This window comes from Gigantopelta aegis, chromosome 1 (assembly GCF_016097555.1).
Source record: "Gigantopelta aegis isolate Gae_Host chromosome 1, Gae_host_genome, whole genome shotgun sequence".
NCBI classification, from domain to species: domain Eukaryota; kingdom Metazoa; phylum Mollusca; class Gastropoda; order Neomphalida; family Peltospiridae; genus Gigantopelta; species Gigantopelta aegis.
Genome location: NC_054699.1, coordinates 81,805 through 102,592, shown reverse-complemented (window position 1 = coordinate 102,592; position 20,788 = coordinate 81,805). Strand labels below are relative to the sequence as shown.

At 36.6% G+C, this 20,788-nt stretch overlaps 1 protein-coding gene and 1 long non-coding RNA gene across 2 annotated transcripts in view; both read right to left on the bottom strand.

The window, feature by feature from the left end:
* Positions 1 to 1,981: 1,981 nt before the first annotated feature.
* LOC121368753 lies at positions 1,982 to 4,118 on the bottom strand. Its single transcript, XR_005957526.1, has 2 exons — positions 2,056 to 4,118; positions 1,982 to 2,013 (listed from the first exon to the last, which is right to left on the bottom strand). It is a non-coding gene; the product is annotated as an uncharacterized LOC121368753 (long non-coding RNA).
* Positions 4,119 to 9,226: 5,108 nt separating this feature from the next.
* The window catches only part of LOC121368743 (SPRY domain-containing protein 7-like), a 33,431-nt gene continuing 21,869 nt past the window's right edge, over positions 9,227 to 20,788 (bottom strand). Inside the window, exon 5 of the mRNA XM_041493493.1 lies at positions 9,227 to 12,272. Coding sequence (XP_041349427.1) covers positions 12,174 to 12,272 — 99 coding nt within the window. The 3' untranslated portion in view covers positions 9,227 to 12,173. The remainder of the gene's footprint in view (positions 12,273 to 20,788) is intronic.

Sequence of the window (20,788 nt, the reverse complement as noted above, 5' to 3'; positions counted from 1 at the left end):
ACACTATCTTTTTATGGATTAATTTTTTTTTTATTAATTTTTTTTATCGATTCTTCATGCTTTTCAAATTAATTCCTTCAGTATTTTTAGTTCTAGTATTTTACAAATAGGTTAAATTATAGAATAAAGAGCAAACTTAAATAGGCCTATATAAGAATTAAATGAACATTGTGCATTATAGTCATGTTTTGAGGATGGTTACAAACTGGAAATATATACACCAGCACAAACGTTAAGTACTACTCATTTTTTTCACAGACATGGACACATGTCATACTACGAAAATATGAATAATATTAAAATAAATTTAAATGTATGTCTGATTACAATAGATAATATGGAAAGAAGAGAAACACTTGGGATAATGCCATGGAAATACTGAAGGATTAACACTTGAACAAGTGACATAAAAATTAGAATTTGCCATACAGTGGTTGGTAACATCATCTGTATATGTCGTTCAACATCTCAACACGGGGTTTGAGTCTTGTCACTGATCAATATCAGGTATGTCCACCCTGTGCTTGGATGACGGACTGGACACCCCACTTCATGCTGGACACCAATGGACGAATCATCAAACACGGTAATCTCTGCCATTCCTCATGAAGTGCCCGAGTCAACTGGTGTAAATTCTGTACAGGAGGATCCCTCTTTCACAGCATGCTCCTCAAAACATCCCAGGTATGCTCTATAGGGTTACGGTAAGGGCTTCTTGCAGGCCATGGTAGAGTTTCAGTTGCATGCTGCTGCAGATAGCCGAGTACTGCTATGGCACGAAGACAGAGTGGCTTGCAAGTGCATGGTTGTCAACACAAGGAACGATAACTCTATCCAAGATGACATTCTGGTATCAGCACCCTTTGAGTGTTCCGGGTACAGTCACCAGATCCAGTTTACAGTCAAAATGAGATTCACCCCCAGGCTGTTATTAGTAAATTAAAACAGAAAACCATATACGGTATATTAAATGTTTTTAATTAACACTGTAATACAATAAATACCGTGAAATAATGAGATGTTGTTAACATTAAATTCATCTTCACAAGCTAAGGTTCCATTCCGTTAAGCTCCTGCATTAGGCAGTAGTTGGATGAAATGGTAGCTTGGCTTGTGAAGATGCATTCAATTAGGACCAGGCTAGCAAGCGTTGCACACTGCATGCTTGAATACAGAGCCGACGTAGCTGGACACGTTCATCAGAAGGAAACGTATCAATCAGACTAATTACGGCCAATAGATGGTTGGCATTTTTCTTTAATCATATGTTTAAAGAACAGAGCCCAATTTCACAAAACATCGTAAGCCTAGTTTTGCACGTAAACGTAAATCTACGACTAAATCACTTTTCTTATTATTATTGAAGTACAATAAATATAGTTTGAAATACACATATTTCGTTTTCTTTTATCCTTAAAATGCTCTATCTTTCGTAATGATGTAATTTTCTCCGTGAAATTGATGCCAAACACGTGTAAACGAACCACTAGTATAACTGCTAGTCGCAGACGTAAACTTACGATGCTTTGTGAAATTGGCTCCAGATTCTTCCTCTGTAAGGTGTTGACATTATAAAATGTTCTTAAACTTATGATTTACACAACAAGTTAGAGGGTACAAAATGACAAGTATTGTTAGGAACCAAACTGTTTACAATGCCAGCTAAATGTGCAGTTTAGTAATTTTCATAAAAACATGAAAACCCAGCACCATGTGCAAGATTTGTGCATGTATTGTGGATTTACTTTTAGGAAAACGATGTTTAGAAGTCCTCTATAGTCAAACCTTAGTCAAATAATACGACACTAGCAAATTGCCAAAAGTGTAATGACCCTTAATTAATTTTGTTGAGTATATGTGTAGAAAAAAAAGTCTAACTTTTTAAGATGAATAGTGAAAACTATATATGCAATGTATATCACTCAGGTTGTGCATAAAGCAAGCTGCTTATATTGTGTATCGATGACAATTACTGCTTGTATTGTTTGTGTTGCTTTTGATCTACATGTACACCTGTATGTCCATGTGTAATACCGGTACCTGGAGTATGTACACCTGTATGTCCATGTGTAATACCGGTACCTGGAGTATGTACACCTGTATGTCCATGTGTGTTACCGGTACCTGGAGTATGTACACCTGTATGTCCATGTGTAATACCGGTACCTGGAGTATGTACACCTGTATGTCCATGTGTGTTACCGGTACCTGGAGTATGTACACCTGTATGTCCATGTGTGTTACCGGTACCTGGAGTATGTACACCTGTATGTCCATGTGTGTTACCGGTACCTGGAGTATGTACACCTGTATGTCCATGTGTAATACCGGTACCTGGAGTATGTACACCTGTATGTCCATGTGTAATACCGGTACCTGGAATATGTACACCTGTATGTCCATGTGTAATACCGGTACCTGGAGTATGTACACCTGTATGTCCATGTGTAATACCGGTACCTGGAGTATGTACACCTGTATGTCCATGTGTAATACCGGTACCGGGAGTATGTACACCTGTATGTCCATGTGTAATACCGGTACCTGGAGTATGTACACCTGTATGTCCATGTGTGTTACCGGTACCTGGAGTATGTACACCTATATGTCCATGTGTGTTACCGGTATATATTCAGAACAACTGCACCTCTGTGTACCAGCCAACACTGATATAAGACTTGATATTCAGGAGAACAATTGCACCTCTGTGTACCAGCCAACACTGATATAAGACTTGATATTCAGGAGAACAACTGCACCTCTGTGTACCAGCCAACACTGATATAAGACTTGATATTCAGGAGAACAACTGCACCTCTGTGTACCAGCCAACACCGATATAAGACTTGATATTCAGAACAACTGCACCTCTGTGTACCAGCCAACACCGATATAAGACTTGATATTCAGAACAACTGCACCTCTGTGTACCAGCCAACACTGATATAAGACTTGATATTCAGGAGAACAACTGCACCTCTGTGTACCAGCCAACACCGATATAAGACTTGATATTCAGAACAACTGCACCTCTGTGTACCAGCCAACACTGATATAAGACTTGATATTCAGGAGAACAACTGCACCTCTGTGTACCAGCCAACACCGATGTAAGACTTGATATTTAGAACAATTGCACCTGTGTACCAGCCAACACCGATGTAAGACTTGATATTCAGAACAATTGCACCTCGGTGTACCAGCCAACACCGATGTAAGACTCGATATTCAGAACAACTGCACCTCTGTGTACCAGCCAACACCGATATAAGACTTGATATTTAGAACAATTGCACCTCGGTGTACCAGCCAACACCGATGTAAGACTTGATATTCAGAACAATTGCACCTCGGTGTACCAGCCAACACCGATGTAAGACTCGATATTCAGAACAACTGCACCTCTGTGTACCAGCGAACACTGATATAAGACTTGATATTCAGAACAATTGCACCTCTGTGTACCAGTGAATTAAATCTGTTGGGTGTGAAGTACTGTGTTAGTTGATAAAACAAACTGCACTTCCATCTAACTCCCAAGTATTTTGGGATTGCAATTTTCCACTCCACATTTTGAGGAATGCTATTTTTCACGCCTCTAAGTTCTCCATAAATGAAAGTCTGCCATCTATATGGCAATGCATGTAGAGTATATGTTTCAGAATTACATTTAAATACAAGATATACACTATCACTACAACGTCTTATTGAAATAGTACATTCAGTGTGTGTTATACATCACTTGTCTCACCGTCAGCATTGTTTAACAAGAGTTCTTCCAGACAGTGGCGTAGGCAGGATTTTGTGGGGGGGGGGGGGGGGGGGGACACCTGTGTAGTGGGATATGACACAGGAACCTTTTTAATGTTAATAAGCCAAAAGGTAAAAATTTCCTGGGATTGGGGGGGGGGGAGGGGGGCATGACCCCCCTGCCCCCCACTTCCAGATGTGATCAAATAAGAGAGTGAGTGATGCAAATGTCCTTTTGTGTTTCAAGTTGTCAATTCTCAGGAACTTATGAATATAAATTCAAGTGGATTCCATCCCCTCTGAGCTAATTTCTGGAGAATCCCCTGTAACCACCAACCCCCCCCCCCCCCCCCCCCCCCCCCACACACACACACACACACACGCCTTTCAGAAGTAATAATCACTTTAAAAACATTTACTGCACAACAATCAAACACACATTCAACACATTTCATGTACAAGAAAATCAAAAGAATAAATAAAAGTATGTATATGCTTCTCTGAGACTTGCTGGAAATGCAATAATTAACTTTATTCAGTAACTTACCCATAATATCCATGTCATAACACATTTTTTTGCTGTCCAAGGGTCATTTGTTTACAAGCAAATATGACCTGCACACCTGGGCGTAACGTTTTGATACGATTTGGTTAAACGTACAGTAGGCCATGTGATGATGTTACACTACCGATGATGACAACTTTAGAATAGTGATTTACTAAACATTGAATTAAAGTGTTATAGAATAAATAAGAATTTGCTACTCATATTTTGTAACTTCGTCTAGTTAATTGCTATTTGTCTCAGAAGAGTCTCAATAAATACCTCATTTGAAAAAACACTAGTGACAAATGATCTGTATATGTACATGTATTATCCAACATTGGAAGTACCAGAAATACATAATATTACAATAGCATATTAAATCTCGACTGATACCCTAACCCTAACCCTAACCCTGATACCCTAACCCTAACCCTAACCCTAACCTTCCCTCCCATGAACATTATGCAATGGATTTAACAACCTACTGCCTCTATTTTATTATGCTTTTGTTGAACAGCCTGTTATCTTTGTCAGTATTCAAATCTCTGATGCTACCCCAATATGGGTTATATCTGGGCCACAATTAGGAGTTTTAATCAAAACAAAATCTGTGGACCGTAATACAGGTTTTTCCTCAAGCTAAAAGGGAAACTTTAAACTAAACAGAGATCATTTTTGTTAAACGTCACAGACCCTAGTTTTAGCTTGTGAAAATGGACACTAAGTTTGGTTAATCTACAAACCTGTAACTCATTTGGATAGAGTTACAACAGAGTAAAACAAGAGTGTGATGTTGAAATGAGGAGATACCTTCTAAAAATAGACTGGAGCTTGTCTTCATAACCATGACTTCTCAGAGGTATGTGCATTTTTATAATTATCAGAAATGCATTTAGTGATACATGTATTACACACACCAGGATGACTAGAAACACTACGGATGTTCAGAAATACATTGAGTGATACATGTATTACACACACCAGGATGATTAGAAACACTACGGATGTTCAGAAATGCATTTAGTGATACATGTATTACACACACCAGGATGAGTAGAAACACTACGGATGTTCAGAAATGCATTTAGTGGTACATGTATTACACACACCAGGATGACTAGAAACACTGCGGATGTTCAGAAATGCATTTAGTGATACATGTATTACACACACCAGGATGAACAGAAAAACTACAGATGTTCAGAAATGCATTTAGTGATACATGTATTACACACACCAGGATGAACAGAAAAACTACGGATGTTCAGAAATGCATTTAGTGATACATGTATTACACACACCAGGATGAACAGAAAAACTACGGATGTTCAGAAATGCATTTAGTGATACATGTATTACACACACCAGGATGAACAGAAAAACTACGGATGTTCAGAAATGCATTTAGTGATACATGTATTACACACACCAGGATGAACAGAAAAACTACGGATGTTCAGAAATGCATTTAGTGATACATGTATTACACACACCAGGATGAACAGAAAAACTACGGATGTTCAGAAATGCATTTAGTGATACATGTATTACACACACCAGGATGAGTAGAAACACTACGGATGTTCAGAAATGCATTTAGTGACACATTAAAGGGTTAGAGTAAAAATACATGATGGTGTTTGAGAACTAGGGTCTGTGACACATTTAAGGGTTAGAGTAAAAATACATGATGGTGTTTGAGAACTAGCTAGGGTCTTTGACACATTTAAGGGTTAGAGTAAAAATAGATGATAATGTTCGAGAACTAGGGTCTGTGACACATTAAAGGGTTAGAGTAAAAATGCATGGTAGTGTTTGAGAACTAGCTAGGGTCTGTGACACATTTAAGGGTTAGAGTAAAAATACATGATAGTGTTTGAGAACTAGGGGCTGTGACACATTAAAGGGTTAGAGTAAAAACAATTAGAAAAACATGCTTGGAGTTCAGGGAATGTTGGATTGCTAACAAAGACGGATAATCATGATTGGGCAGTGAGATGCAGTAGGTCTGTTGAGTATGAGCATCTGAAAATTTCAGGCTACTATAACATGATGCTACTGGTGTCGCATCATGATGTCTAGTGGTGTCGCATCATGATGTCTAGTGGTGTCGTTAAACAAAACATTTAAAAAAAAAAAAAAACTACTGATTGACTGGTAGTACCTGTCCCAGAATTAACAACAGGGAAAGCAGGAATGCAATAATTATTTCATGCCCGATCGATCTGCATTACCTTTCCCCATCTCATACATGATTTAAATTAAAAATCTATTTGGGGTGACGGTTGTGGTGGTGGGTATATACCCCACACACAACCACAATCAACCCAATGTGATCAATTCTGGAACTGCCGTAATAATGTATTTGAAAGTGTGATTATCCAGGCGATGACAATTTGAGGGCCCAAGACAGGAGAGTGTGAAGGAATTTTAGCAGGGGGTCACAACTGTGGCAAGCAAATATTTTAGGGGGGTTGAGACATGCTCCATAAACATAAATATGTATTTATTTATTTATTTTACTCGAGCGGGAGGGGAGATTGACTCAGAAAACACACCCTATACACACACGCCTACAAAGGGCCATATATATACCATGATATAGGGGGTTCGGGGCATGCTTCCTTGAGAAAATGTCAAATTTCAGGGCCCAGTTGTTCGAAACCTGGATTAATTTAATCACTGATTAACACTAACTGTGAGTTAAATTCCTTAACCCAGGCTTGGCTAATCACTGATTAACACTAACTGTGAGTTAAATTCCTTAACCCAGGCTTGGCTAATCCCTGATTAACACTAACTGAGTTAAATTCCTTAACCCAGGCTTGGCTAATCCCTGATTAACACTAACTGTGAGTTACATTCCTTAACCCAGGCTTCTCTAATCACTGATTAACACTAACTGTGAGTTAAATTCCTTAACCCAGGCTTGGCTAATCACTGATTAACACTAACTGTGAGTTAAATTCCTTAACCCAGGCTTGGCTAATCCCTGATTAACACTTTGAGTTAAATCCTTAACCCAGGCTTGGCTAATCACTGATTAACACTAACTGTGAGTTAAATTCCTTAACCCAGGCTTGGCTAATCACTGATTAACACTAACTGTGAGTTAAATTCCTTAACCCAGGCTTGGCTAATCCCTGATTAACACTTTGAGTTAAATCCTTAACCCAGGCTTGGCTAATCACTGATTAACACTAACTGTGAGTTAAATTCCTTAACCCAGGCTTGGCTAATCACTGATTAACACTAACTGTGAGTTAAATTCCTTAACCCAGGCTTGGCTAATCACTGATTAACAAAATGTTGCTGAAACATACTTTTAACTCTGGGTTAGCAAACTGGTGATATTACATAATTGTAGATTATGATGCGTATAATATTGAGACAATTAGTGAAACCAACAAGGCGGAAACTAGCAGGGGAGGGTAGTTGTGAAAACATATCTTTTTAACTTTAAGGTTTATGTCAGGACATTGTGGCATCATCGTTTTGGTTTTGGTTACATATATGTATGTATATATATACACTAAGCGTCTTTGTCTGATCAATATGGAACAGACAATTATTTGGACGGAGTGAGGATTGACTAAAAAGATGCGTTCTATCATTCACATGTGTTTCTAATTTCAATGACATCAGTATTCAAATGATTTCACTTTACATGTTCCTATAATAATAATAAACTCATCTAAATTCTTTCTCTTTTTTAGAAATTTTTCATGTAAATTTAATTGCTATTGGATTTTTTTTTTGGTTTGTGTGATGATTACGAATTCATATGGCTCTGTTTAAAAAGCTATATTAATTTTGGACATTATACCATTCACTGGCGTAGGAAGGTGCCAAAAAGTGGGGGGCACACTTTCATATTTACACACTTTTACACTATTATAAAGCAAATAAAAAGCAAAATATCTTGCCCGCCACCATCGCTTTCTGTGCCACTGCCGTTTGATAAAAATTTACCTAAAGTGAAATTAAGGAAAAATATTTTCTATTTATTGTGTGTACCAAAATGATGGTACCACATTACATAATGTCTTGTTCTGTAGTCAACCGTTTAAGATCCTGTATATTAATGTGTCCTAATCATCTTTCTGTTGTTAAGTACAGCTCTAGAACACAGCTCTAGAACATAGAACACAGCTCTAGAACACGTATAGAAATCGTTTTCTCATTTCATACAACCAAAAAATGCAGATCTTTGTGGCTTAAAAAAAATTGCACTTGATGAAGAATGACCCAGTTATTAAATAGGGGCCTAGCCTAGTGAGCAAAGTTTTTATGGGAATTCGAATCATATTCCCCTGGAAAATATATTTATTTAAAAAAAAACCAAAACCCCCAGCAACAAATAAAAAATACCCCTACTTCCCCACACACATACACCAAGAAAAAAGAAAAGAAAAGAAAAGGCTGGCCTGGGGCAAAAAGAAGAAAAGGAATTCCTGACGTTTCGACCCACGCCTGTTCGTCCCACACCAGTTTGCCCCCAAGACATTAACAATTTGTCCCCACTTTGGTTTAAACAATATTTATGGCCATTCAAAAACAGCAGTGGTCTGCGGATTGGCCAACAGGTGTTCGTTCACCTATATTAAGGCCTCTCCCAACATATGAATAGTTTACAAGCAATAAAAATAAAACAATGGTTATAACTTCCACCAAATTTACTAACAAAGAGGGAGAATAGAAGGAAGTGAAGGTAAAGAGTATGAATAGGTTATTATTTTTACCATGATTACACATTATTTAGGATTAGATGTCAAAAGAGAAAGAATGTGAATGGGTAATTAATGTCAAAACGTTTACTATTTATAATGAAGTTGTGGACAGATTTGAATACACAGGCGAACGTGCTCCCATTTTTGTAGTGGCCGGGGCACGCTGGGTTTTTTCCCAAATTAAACAAAAGTGTCCAAATTTAGATCACAACGTTTATTCATATTAGCATTACTTTTAAACAGCTATATAGGGTTACAAATGAATCGCCACGCATGTTTACATGAATTACAACTAAAATTGTTGGCAGAATAATGAAAGTACATGATTAAGTGTTCCAGCCACCTCATTTTGCCCGAAGTTCTCTATTGTTTTTTACCCGAATTTGAGAATTGTTTCCAAGACCCGTCTCGTACGCTTATATGTTTGAATATAACATTATTTTCTTGGAGAATGAGGTTTGGGTCACCTAACAGGAAAATATTACAATTAAGATTTTGAAAATCTGACAAATGAGTATTTCGAACGACATTGTATAGTGGACAAAAGTGTAAGACGCGTTCAGCAAGCACAAGATAGCCTACATGTAGGTTGTCACGTCTCGTGAGAATTTATGACCCAAATGGAGTCGGATGTGTAATGTCTGCTGCATTCTACTGATGTTATAAAAGTATGATAGTGTAACTGATAAAAATGTTCAATTTGAATTTTATATCTACATGTATGTAGTGATGAAGAATGCCTAATAACAGCTGACATAGTTTAACAGTGGATGGAAAGAAAGAATATGAAAATAGTCTTGTTCGACAAAAATATGTGTGCATATGATTTGCATTACATGTATGATGAAGATTTATTTCAGCCTACATATAGGAGGCTATTGCACATTTGTAAATTACTGACACATTTTAGAGCAGGCATTTGGTCCAAAGAGAAAGAGAAAACAAGTTTACTTAATTTCATTATTAACAATTAAACTTTATTGTTAACTATATGCCCTTTAAGTTTTTAAGGTCAGCGAATGATTGAAATTAATCAAAATCCATGGTCCAGAGGTTGAAAATAACACAAATATGTTGTTAAGACATCTGCCACCCACTCCACAAATTTGTAAGCCCTTTAGTGTTTAAGAACCCAGAAACAATTGGAGGGAAACAGATGGTCATTCAGCATGACTGAAACCTAATATTAAAAATATACATTTATTACATTAGTTTATAAACATGCCTGTATTTATGTTAAAATGGGTTTATAAAAATGAAATAAAACAAGCAAACTAAGACACAGAAACAGTACCCCTGCCACAGACTATAATTTTGTGTTGTCAGGCATGCTATTAAACAAAAATTGTCATATAGACCCAACTAATGTGCAAGCATCCACCCAGTCTGGACCAGCCTTCCCTAGGCACACATTACTTGACTAAAATACTAAGTAAACTAATGATAATAGATCATAATTATAATAATGAATACTAAGAAAAGGGGAGGAAGAAGAAGACGAAGAAAAAAATCAACTATCACCCGGAGCAACTCAGTTGGACAGCCACCCATCCCTGGACTCACCCCCGTCCCTGGACTCACCCCCGTCCCCGGACTCTCCCCCGTTCTTGGACTCGCCCCCATCCCTGGACTCTCTCCCATCCCCGGATCCAGAAGAAAAAATAAAATAAAATAATTAAATAAATAAATAAAATGAAAAAATGAGACTGACCAAACCATATATTAATAGTTAACTTTAATCACTGTATGCTTTTTCTAATGGTAATTATCTTCTCGATGCTTCAGAACTAATGACCGAAACTGACCCCATTTGTTAATCCCACTAGTAAAGGGCGGGCAAAGTGAATACCACCTAGAGGCCCCATCATCTGTGGGTCAAAGCACTGTTTGGTATTATCAAAACATCAACCTAATTTATTTTAGTTCCATGATTAACCGTTAAAACCAATTTAATTAAATCCCTTTTGTATTAACTGTGATATTTGTGGTGTTCATACATTTTTTCTTATAATATTTAACACACTAAGCTTAGATCTGTTCCTTTTTCTTGATCCTCATGGTATAATGAAAAAACAATATCCACCAAAACCATCCATATTTAATATCTGACATAATAATGAGTGAGGAGGCCAACTAACTAATAGTTGGGGACGAACTGACAAATAGTTGGGAGTGAACTGCCTATTCGTTGGGGTTGAACCAACTTGGGGAGAACTGACTTGGGGACGAAACGTCTGGTAACCAGTCTTACAACTGATTCTTTTCATTATTCATACTGTTATTTAATGGAGAATTTTTAATAATAAAGGACAGTTCATACACATCGATGTGTTTCCCAAATTTGACCAACCTCCCACTACCCACAATCCAAAATAAAATCAAATCAAATTAATGAACCATCTATTCAAAAACATTTCATGGGAATTTGACGTCACTGTAATTGATGCCGATATTCTATTTCAGCACAATTTTACATTTAAAACTCATCTAAACATACAAATGGAATCAAATTCGCCACTCTTAATCACTGGTTAGACATTTACCCGCAGGTCAGAGCTGCTTTAACTTTAACACAGGGTTAGGGTATATATTTAACTCATGGTTAGTGCTAACCAATGTTCAAACAATGCATTTTTCAATCAGTGATTAAATTTAACTCGTGGTTAGTGCTAACCAACATTCCTTCAACACATTTTTCAATCAGTGATTAAAGTTAACTCGGGTTAGGCACTTAACTCAGGGTTAGTGCTAATCCAGGAATTCGAACAACCAGGCCCAGGTTTTCTGATATGTCAGACACCTTCTCAGCACACTAACAGGGTAACGTGGAGGGCACATGGCCACCCATGCCTCCTGGGTAAAGTTGACTGCAGCAAATTGCTTATATTTTCTTATTCATACATAATTTAAATACAATTTTACTTTATGTGTTGTAAGTATGACACTGTATATATATATAACACAAATTGCCCCCCACCCCCACTTCCGAATGGTATTTCCCTAAGAATGTAAGTTGGACTGCATCAAATCACTTCTTTCCCAAGATGACTAAAAGCACCAATCTCCAACCTCAGGATGTCGTATGTTGACCTTTCACCTCTATTCCCATGAAAGGGAGATCACCCATGCGAGGTGAAGTGTGTGGTCTATAAGAGAGACTGCTCGATCATGATGGGGTTAAAGCTGTCTGGAGGCTGATGGTAGAATTTGTCAAACTGAACGTCCAGCACCGCGCCATCGTCAACTGTAGAAGAACACATGACAACATGGATATTTCAAACTTGGTTGACAGTGAGACAAATAAAAGGAATGTTTGTTTAACAACATTTCAAACTATTGCTATTTGGTGTCTAACATATGGATATTTCAAAACTTGGTTGACAGTGAGAGAAAGGAAAGGAATGTTTGTTTAACAACATTTCAAACTATTGCTATTTGGTGTCTAACATGGATATTTCAAAACTTGGTTGACAGTGAGAGAAAGGAAAGGAATGTTTGTTTAACAACATTTCAAACTATTGCTATTTGGTGTCTAACATATGGATATTTCAAAATGTGGTTGACAGTGAGAGAAAGGAAAGGAATGTTTGTTTAACAACATTTCAAACTATTGCTATTTGGTGTCTAACATGGATATTTCAAAACTTGGTTGACAGTGAGAGAAAGGAAAGGAATGTTTGTTTAACAAGATTTCAAACTATTGCTATTTGGTGTCTAACATATGGTTATTTCAAAACTTGGTTGACAGTGAGAGAAAGGAAAGGAATGTTTGTTTAACAACATTTCAAACTATATAGCTATTGGTGTCTAACATATGGATATTTCAAACTTGGTTGACAGTGAGAGAAAGGAAATGAATGTTTGTTTAACAACATTTCAAACTATATAGCTATTGGTGTCTAACATATGGATATTTCAAACTTGGTTGACAGTGAGAGAAAGGAAATGAATGTTTGTTTAACAACATTTCAAACTATTGCTATTTGGTGTCTAACATATGGATATTTCAAAACGTGGTTGACAGTGAGAGAAAGGAAAGGAATGTTTGTTTAACAACATTTCAAACTATTGCTATTTGGTGTCTTACATGGATATTTCAAAACTTGGTTGACAGTGAGAGAAAGGAAAGGAATGTTTGTTTAACAAGATTTCAAACTATTGCTATTTGGTGTCTAACATATGGTTATTTCAAAACTTGGTTGACAGTGAGAGAAAGGAAAGGAATGTTTGTTTAACAACATTTCAAACTATATAGCTATTGGTGTCTAACATATGGATATTTCAAACTTGGTTGACAGTGAGAGAAAGGAAATGAATGTTTGTTTAACAACATTTCAAACTATATAGCTATTGGTGTCTAACATATGGATATTTCAAACTTGGTTGACAGTGAGAGAAAGGAAAGGAATGTTTGTTTAACAACATTTCAAACTATTGCTATTTGGTGTCTAACATGGATATTTCAAAACTTGGTTGACAGTGAGAGAAAGGAAAGGAATGTTTGTTTAACAACATTTCAAACTATTGCTATTTGGTGTCTAACATATGGTTATTTCAAAACTTGGTTGACAGTGAGAGAAAGGAAAGGAATGTTTGTTTAACAACATTTCAAACTATATAGCTATTGGTGTCTAACATATGGATATTTCAAACTTGGTTGACAGTGAGAGAAAGGAAATGAATGTTTGTTTAACAACATTTCAAACTATTGCTATTTGGTGTCTAACATATGGATATTTCAAAACTTGGTTGACAGTGAGAGAAAGGAAAGGAATGTTTGTTTAACAAGATTTCAAACTATTGCTATTTGGTGTCTAACATATGGTTATTTCAAAACTTGGTTGACAGTGAGAGAAAGGAAAGGAATGTTTGTTTAACAACATTTCAAACTATATAGCTATTGGTGTCTAACATATGGATATTTCAAACTTGGTTGACAGTGAGAGAAAGGAAATGAATGTTTGTTTAACAACATTTCAAACTATTGCTATTTGGTGTCTAACATATGGATATTTCAAAACTTGGTTGACAGTGAGAGAAAGGAAAGGAATGTTTGTTTAACAACATTTCAAACTATTGCTATTTGGTGTCTAACATATGGATATTTCAAAACTTGGTTGACAGTGAGAGAAAGGAAAGGAATGTTTGTTTAACAACACCTCAGCACATTTTAAACTATAGCTATCTGGTGTCTGACATATGGATATTTCAAACTTGGTGGACAGTGAGAGAAAGGAAAGGAATGTTTGTTTAACAACATTTCAAACTATTGCTATTTGGTGTCTAACATATGGATATTTCAAAACTTGGTTGACAGTGAGAGAAAGGAAAGGAATGTTTGTTTAACAACATTTCAAACTATTGCTATTTGGTGTCTAACATGGTTATTTCAAAACTTGGTTGACAGTGAGAGAAAGGAAAGGAATGTTTGTTTAACAACACCTCAGCACATTTTAAACTATAGCTATCTGGTGTCTGACATATGGATATTTCAAACTTGGTGGACAGTGAGAGAAAGGAAAGGAATGTTTGTTTAACAACATTTCAAACTATTGCTATTTGGTGTCTAACATATGGATATTTCAAAACTTGGCTGACAGTGAGAGAAAGGAAAGGAATGTTTGTTTAGCAACACCTCAGCACATTTTAAACTATAGCTATCTGGTTTCTGACATATGGTTATTTCAAAACATGGCTTATATTGAGAGAAAGGAAAGGAATGTTTCTTTAATGACACCTCAGCAAATTTTAAACTATCATGGCTAGTTGGTGTCTAACATATGGATATTTTCGACATTTGGTTAACAGACAACAAGAGCAGAAACCTGCCATCACATCTAGGCTACCCCCATCAATAAAGTAGCAAGAAATGTTTGATCTATTTTCCCATAGACAGGACAGTACATACACTGCTTTTTTTTTTTATTTAACAAACTTTATTTTCCAGTGTTCGACAAATATTTAAGACAGCCCTCACAGAAGCTTTGGCTAGTGTCCTATGTATGACAGTAATACAGTTAAAATTTACTAGCTGGGCCCAAGGCGAGCAGGCTTGTCAAACCCTTCTTTCTTTCTCATGGAACAAACACTTTCTTTCTCATGGAACAAACACTTTCTTTCTTATGTATCAAACACTTTCTTTCTCATGTAACAAACACTTTCTTTCTCATGGAACACATTCTTTCTCATGGAACAAACACTTTCTTTCTCATGGAACACTTTCTTTCTCATGGAACAAACACTTTCTTTCTCATGGAACAAACACTGTCTTTCTCTTTCTTTCTCATGTAACAAACACTTTCTTTCTCATGTAACAAACACTTTCTTTCTCATGTAACAAACACTTTCTTTCTCATGTAACAAACACTTTCTTTCTCATGTAACACTTTCTTTCTCATGTAACAAACACTTTCTTTCTCATGTAACAAACACTGTCTTTCTCATGTAACAAACACTGTCTTTCTCATGTAACACTTTCTTTCTCATGTAACAAACACTGTCTTTCTCTTTCTTTCTCATGTAACAAACACTTTCTCATGTAACAAACACTTTCTTTCTCATGTAACAAACACTGTCTTTCTCATGTAACAAACACTTTCTTTCTCATGTAACAAACACTGTCTTTCTCATGTAAAAACACTTTCTTTCTCATGTAACAAACACTTTCTTTCTCATGTAACACTTTCTTTCTCATGTAACAAACACTGTCTTTCTCATGTAAAAACACTTTCTTTCTCATGTAACAAACACTTTCTTTCTCATGTAACACTTTCTTTCTCATGTAACAAACGCTTTCTTTCTCATGTAACACTTTCTTTCTCATGTAACAAACACTTTCTTTCTCATGTAACACTTTCTTTCTCATGTAACAAACACTGTCTTTCTCATGTAACACTTTCTTTCTCATGTAACAAACACTGTCTTTCTCTTTCTTTCTCATGTAACAAACACTTTCTCATGTAACAAACACTTTCTTTCTCATGTAACACTTTCTTTCTCATGTAACAAACACTGTCTTTCTCATGTAACACTTTCTTTCTCATGTAACAAACACTGTCTTTCTCATGTAACACTTTCTTTCTCATGTAACCAACACTGTCTTTCTCTTTCTTTCTCATGTAACAAACACTTTCTCATGTAACAAACACTTTCTCATGTAACAAACACTTTCTTTCTCATGTAACACTTTCTTTCTCATGTAACAAACACTGTCTTTCTCATGTAACACTTTCTTTCTCATGTAACAAACACTGTCTTTCTCTTTCTTTCTCATGTAACAAACACTTTCTCATGTAACAAACACTTTCTTTCTCATGTAACACTTTCTTTCTCATGTAACAAACACTGTCTTTCTCATGTAACACTTTCTTTCTCATGTAACAAACACTGTCTTTCTCTTTCTTTCTCATGTAACAAACACTTTCTCATGTAACAAACACTTTCTTTCTCATGTAACAAACACTGTCTTTCTCATGTAACAAACACTTTCTTTCTCATGTAACAAACACTGTCTTTCTCTTTCTTTCTCATGTAACAAACACTTTCTTTCTCATGGAACAAACACTTTCTTTCTCATGGAACAAACACTACATGTATCTTTCTCATGTAACAAACACTTTCTTTCTCATGTAACAAACACTTTCTTTCTCATGTAACACTTTCTTTCTCAAGTAACAAACACTGTCTTTCTCTTTCTTTCTCATGTAACAAACACTTTCTCATGGAACAAACACTTTCTTTCTCATGTAACAAACACTTTCTTTCTCATGTAACACTTTCTTTCTCATGGAACAGACACTTTCTTTCTTATGTAACAAACACTTTCTTTCTCATGTAACAAACACTGTCTTTCTCATGTAACAAACACTACATGTATCTTTCTCATGTAACAAACACTTTCTTTCTCATGGAACAAACACTTTCTTTCTCATGGAACAAACACTACATGTATCTTTCTCATGTAACAAACACTTTCTTTCCCATGGAACAAACACTTTCTTTCTCATGGAACAAACACTACATGTATCTTTCTCATGTAACAAACACTTTCTTTCTCATGTAACAAACACTGTCTTTCTCATGGAACAAATACTTTCTTTCTCATGTAACAAACACTACAAGTATTTTTCATGTAACACTTTCTTTCTCATGGAACAGACACTTTCTTTCTCATGTAACAAACTCTTTCTCATGTAACAAACACTTTCTTTCTCATGTAACACTTTCTTTCTCATGGAACAAACACTGTCTGTTTCATGTAACAAACACTGTCTTTCTCATGTAACAAACACTACATGTATCTTTCTCATGTAACAAACACTTTCTTTCTCATGTAACAAACACTGTCTTTCTCATGTAACAAACACTGTCTTTCTCATGTAACAAACACTACATGTATCTTTCTCATGTAACAAACACTGTCTTTCTCATGTAACAAACACTACATGTATCTTTCTCATGTAACAAACACTTTCTTTCTCATGTAACAAACACTTTCTTTCTCATGTAAGAAACACTGTCTTTCTCATGTAAGAAACACTGTCTTTCTCATGTAACAAACACTGTCTTTCTCATGTAAGAAACACTTTCTTTCTCATGTAACAAACACTTTCTTATCTTTCTCATGTAAGAAACACTTTCTTTCTCATGTAACAAACACTTTCTTTCTCATGTAAGAAACACTGTCTTTCTCATGTAAGAAACACTGTCTTTCTCATGTAACAAACACTGTCTTTCTCATGTAAGAAACACTACATGTATCTTTCTCATGTAACAAACACTTTCTTTCTCATGGAAAAAACACTACATGTATCTTTCTCATGTAACAAACACTTTCTTTCTCATGTAACACTTTCTTTCTCATGTAACAAACACTGTCTTTCTCGTGGAACAAACACTTTCTTTCTCATGGAACAAACACTTTCTTTCTCATGGAACAAACACTGTCTTTCTCGTGGAACAAACACTTTCTTTCTCATGTAACAAACACTGTCTTTCTCATGGAACAAACACTTTCTTTCTCATGGAACAAACACTTTCTTTCTCAGGGAACAAACACTTTCTTTCTCATGGAACAAACACTTTCTTTCTCATGTAACAAACACTTTCTTTCTTATGTAACAAACACTTTCTTTCTTATGTAACACTTTCTTTCTCATGTAACAAACACTATATGTATCTTCCTCATGTAACAAACACTTTCTTTCTCATGTAACAAACACTACATGTATCTTTCTCATGTAACGATTGGAGAAGATTGATCAAGATCAGTCATAGGTAATCGTGCGACTAGTCACACGATCAGTCAATCAGATATAAAAGGCTCTCAATCATTCATCAGGATCAGTAGCTAGCTCCACGGTCCCAAGGCGTGCACTTCAGAAGTGTAGTAGTAAACTGTAGTAAAATATATATACGTCATCACTCGCTATGCCTCCCAAGAAGGGGAAGGGGCGTGGAAAAAGGATGCAACCAAAGCCAGAGAGTGATGTAACCTCTGCACATGATGTCGTCCGGGAAACTGAAACCGAAACACAGGATTCTGGTGATGAATCGGCAGATCAAGCAGCAATCAAGAAGAAGAAAGTGCCGTAAGGTGATAGCCAGCTTGAGTCCTGGTTCATGAGCACGTCGGTAGTTGGTGTCCTGCTTCGTCAGACGGGGCGACAATCGGTGAAGCAATTCGTGGAACATGTGCGGTTCCATGCGCATGTAGTTGGTGAAATCGCCTTGTGATTCCCTCTCCAGTTCCTTTATCAGGTTGGCATAGTTGCCGTACAATAACCGTCTCCCGATCCAGGGACGCACCCAGTACTGGCGCCGACGTCTCTCTATGCGCTGGTTTCTTCGTCGGAGAAGTACAGCTGCGGCTACAGCACCCAGCTGTTGTTGCTGTTCCATCTGGAGCCGGACTGACATAAGTTCGAGTCTTCCTGGTGGCATAACAATATTCCCTCTTCGGGCATCGTAGTGGAGAGTGACCTGAATCCCCAGAAGTGCTCCATATATACTGGTCTCAGGCAGCTAAAGACAGGTGGTACCACCAATCGTAAAGGTCGTGCAACCAGTCGGGACAGGTCGTGACTGGTCGCACTACCGATCGTGAGGTCGTATCACAGGTGGCACCACCAATTGTCAAGTGGCACGACCAGTTGTACGACTGTGGGACCCGCGATCATCCACGACTGGTGGTGCGAGCATGCACGACTGGTGGTACGACCATGTAAGACCTATCTGCAACCTCTTATGATTTGGAATCGCAGGTCAGAAGTTTTGAACATGACCATCGACCTTGCTGCGACTGATTTTGCTGGCGATCACCCACAACCTCTGCGACCAGTCGCACGCTCGTTGTACGATTTGCCCACAATTGCAACATTTTTCGGTCGCAGCTAGGTCGTAACCTGGTTGCAAGCCCGGTGTGACTGGGCCTTAACAAACACTTTCTTTCTCATGTAACACTTTCTTTCTCAAGTAACAAACACTGTCTTTCTCTTTCTTTCTCATGTAACAAACACTTTCTCATGGAACAAACACTTTCTTTCTCATGTAACAAACACTTTCTTTCTCATGTAACACTTTCTTTCTCATGGAACAGACACTTTCTTTCTTATGTAACAAACACTTTCTTTCTCATGTAACAAACACTGTCTTTCTCATGTAACAAACACTACATGTATCTTTCTCATGTAACAAACACTTTCTTTCTCATGGAACAAACACTTTCTTTCTCATGGAACAAACACTACATGTATCTTTCTCATGTAACAAACACTTTCTTTCTCGTGGAACAAACACTTTCTTTCTCATGGAACAAACACTACATGTATCTTTCTCATGTAACAAACACTTTCTTTCTCATGTAACAAACACTGTCTTTCTCATGGAACAAATACTTTCTTTCTCATGTAACAAACACTTTCTTTTTCATGTAACACTTTCTTTCTCATGGAACAGACACTTTCTTTCTCATGTAACAAACTCTTTCTCATGTAACAAACACTTTCTTTCTCATGTAACACTTTTTCTCATGGAACAAACACTGTCTTTTTCATGTAACAAACACTGTCTTTCTCATGTAACAAACACTACATGTATCTTTCTCATGTAACAAACACTTTCTTTCTCATGTAACAAACACTGTCTTTCTCATGTAACAAACACTGTCTTTCTCATGTAACAAACACTACATGTATCTTTCTCATGTAACAAACACTGTCTTTCTCATGTAACAAACACTACATGTATCTTTCTCATGTAACAAACACTTTCTTTCTCATGGAACTCTTTCTTTCTCATGTAACAAACACTACATGTATCTTTCTCATGTAACAAACACTGTCTTTCTCATGTAAGAAACACTGTCTTTCTCATGTAACAAACACTGTCTTTCTCATGTAAGAAACACTTTCTTTCTCATGTAACAAACACTTTCTTATCTTTCTCATGTAACAAACACTTTCTTTCTCATGTAACAAACACTGTCTTTCTCATGTAACAAACACTGTCTTTCTCATGTAACAAACACTACATGTATCTTTCTCATGTAACAAACACTGTCTTTCTCATGTAACAAACACTACATGTATCTTTCTCATGTAACAAACACTTTCTTTCTCATGGAACTCTTTCTTTCTCATGGAAAAAACACTACATGTATCTTTCTCATGTAACAAACACTGTCTTTCTCATGTAAGAAACACTGTCTTTCTCATGTAAGAAACACTGTCTTTCTCATGTAACAAACACTGTCTTTCTCATG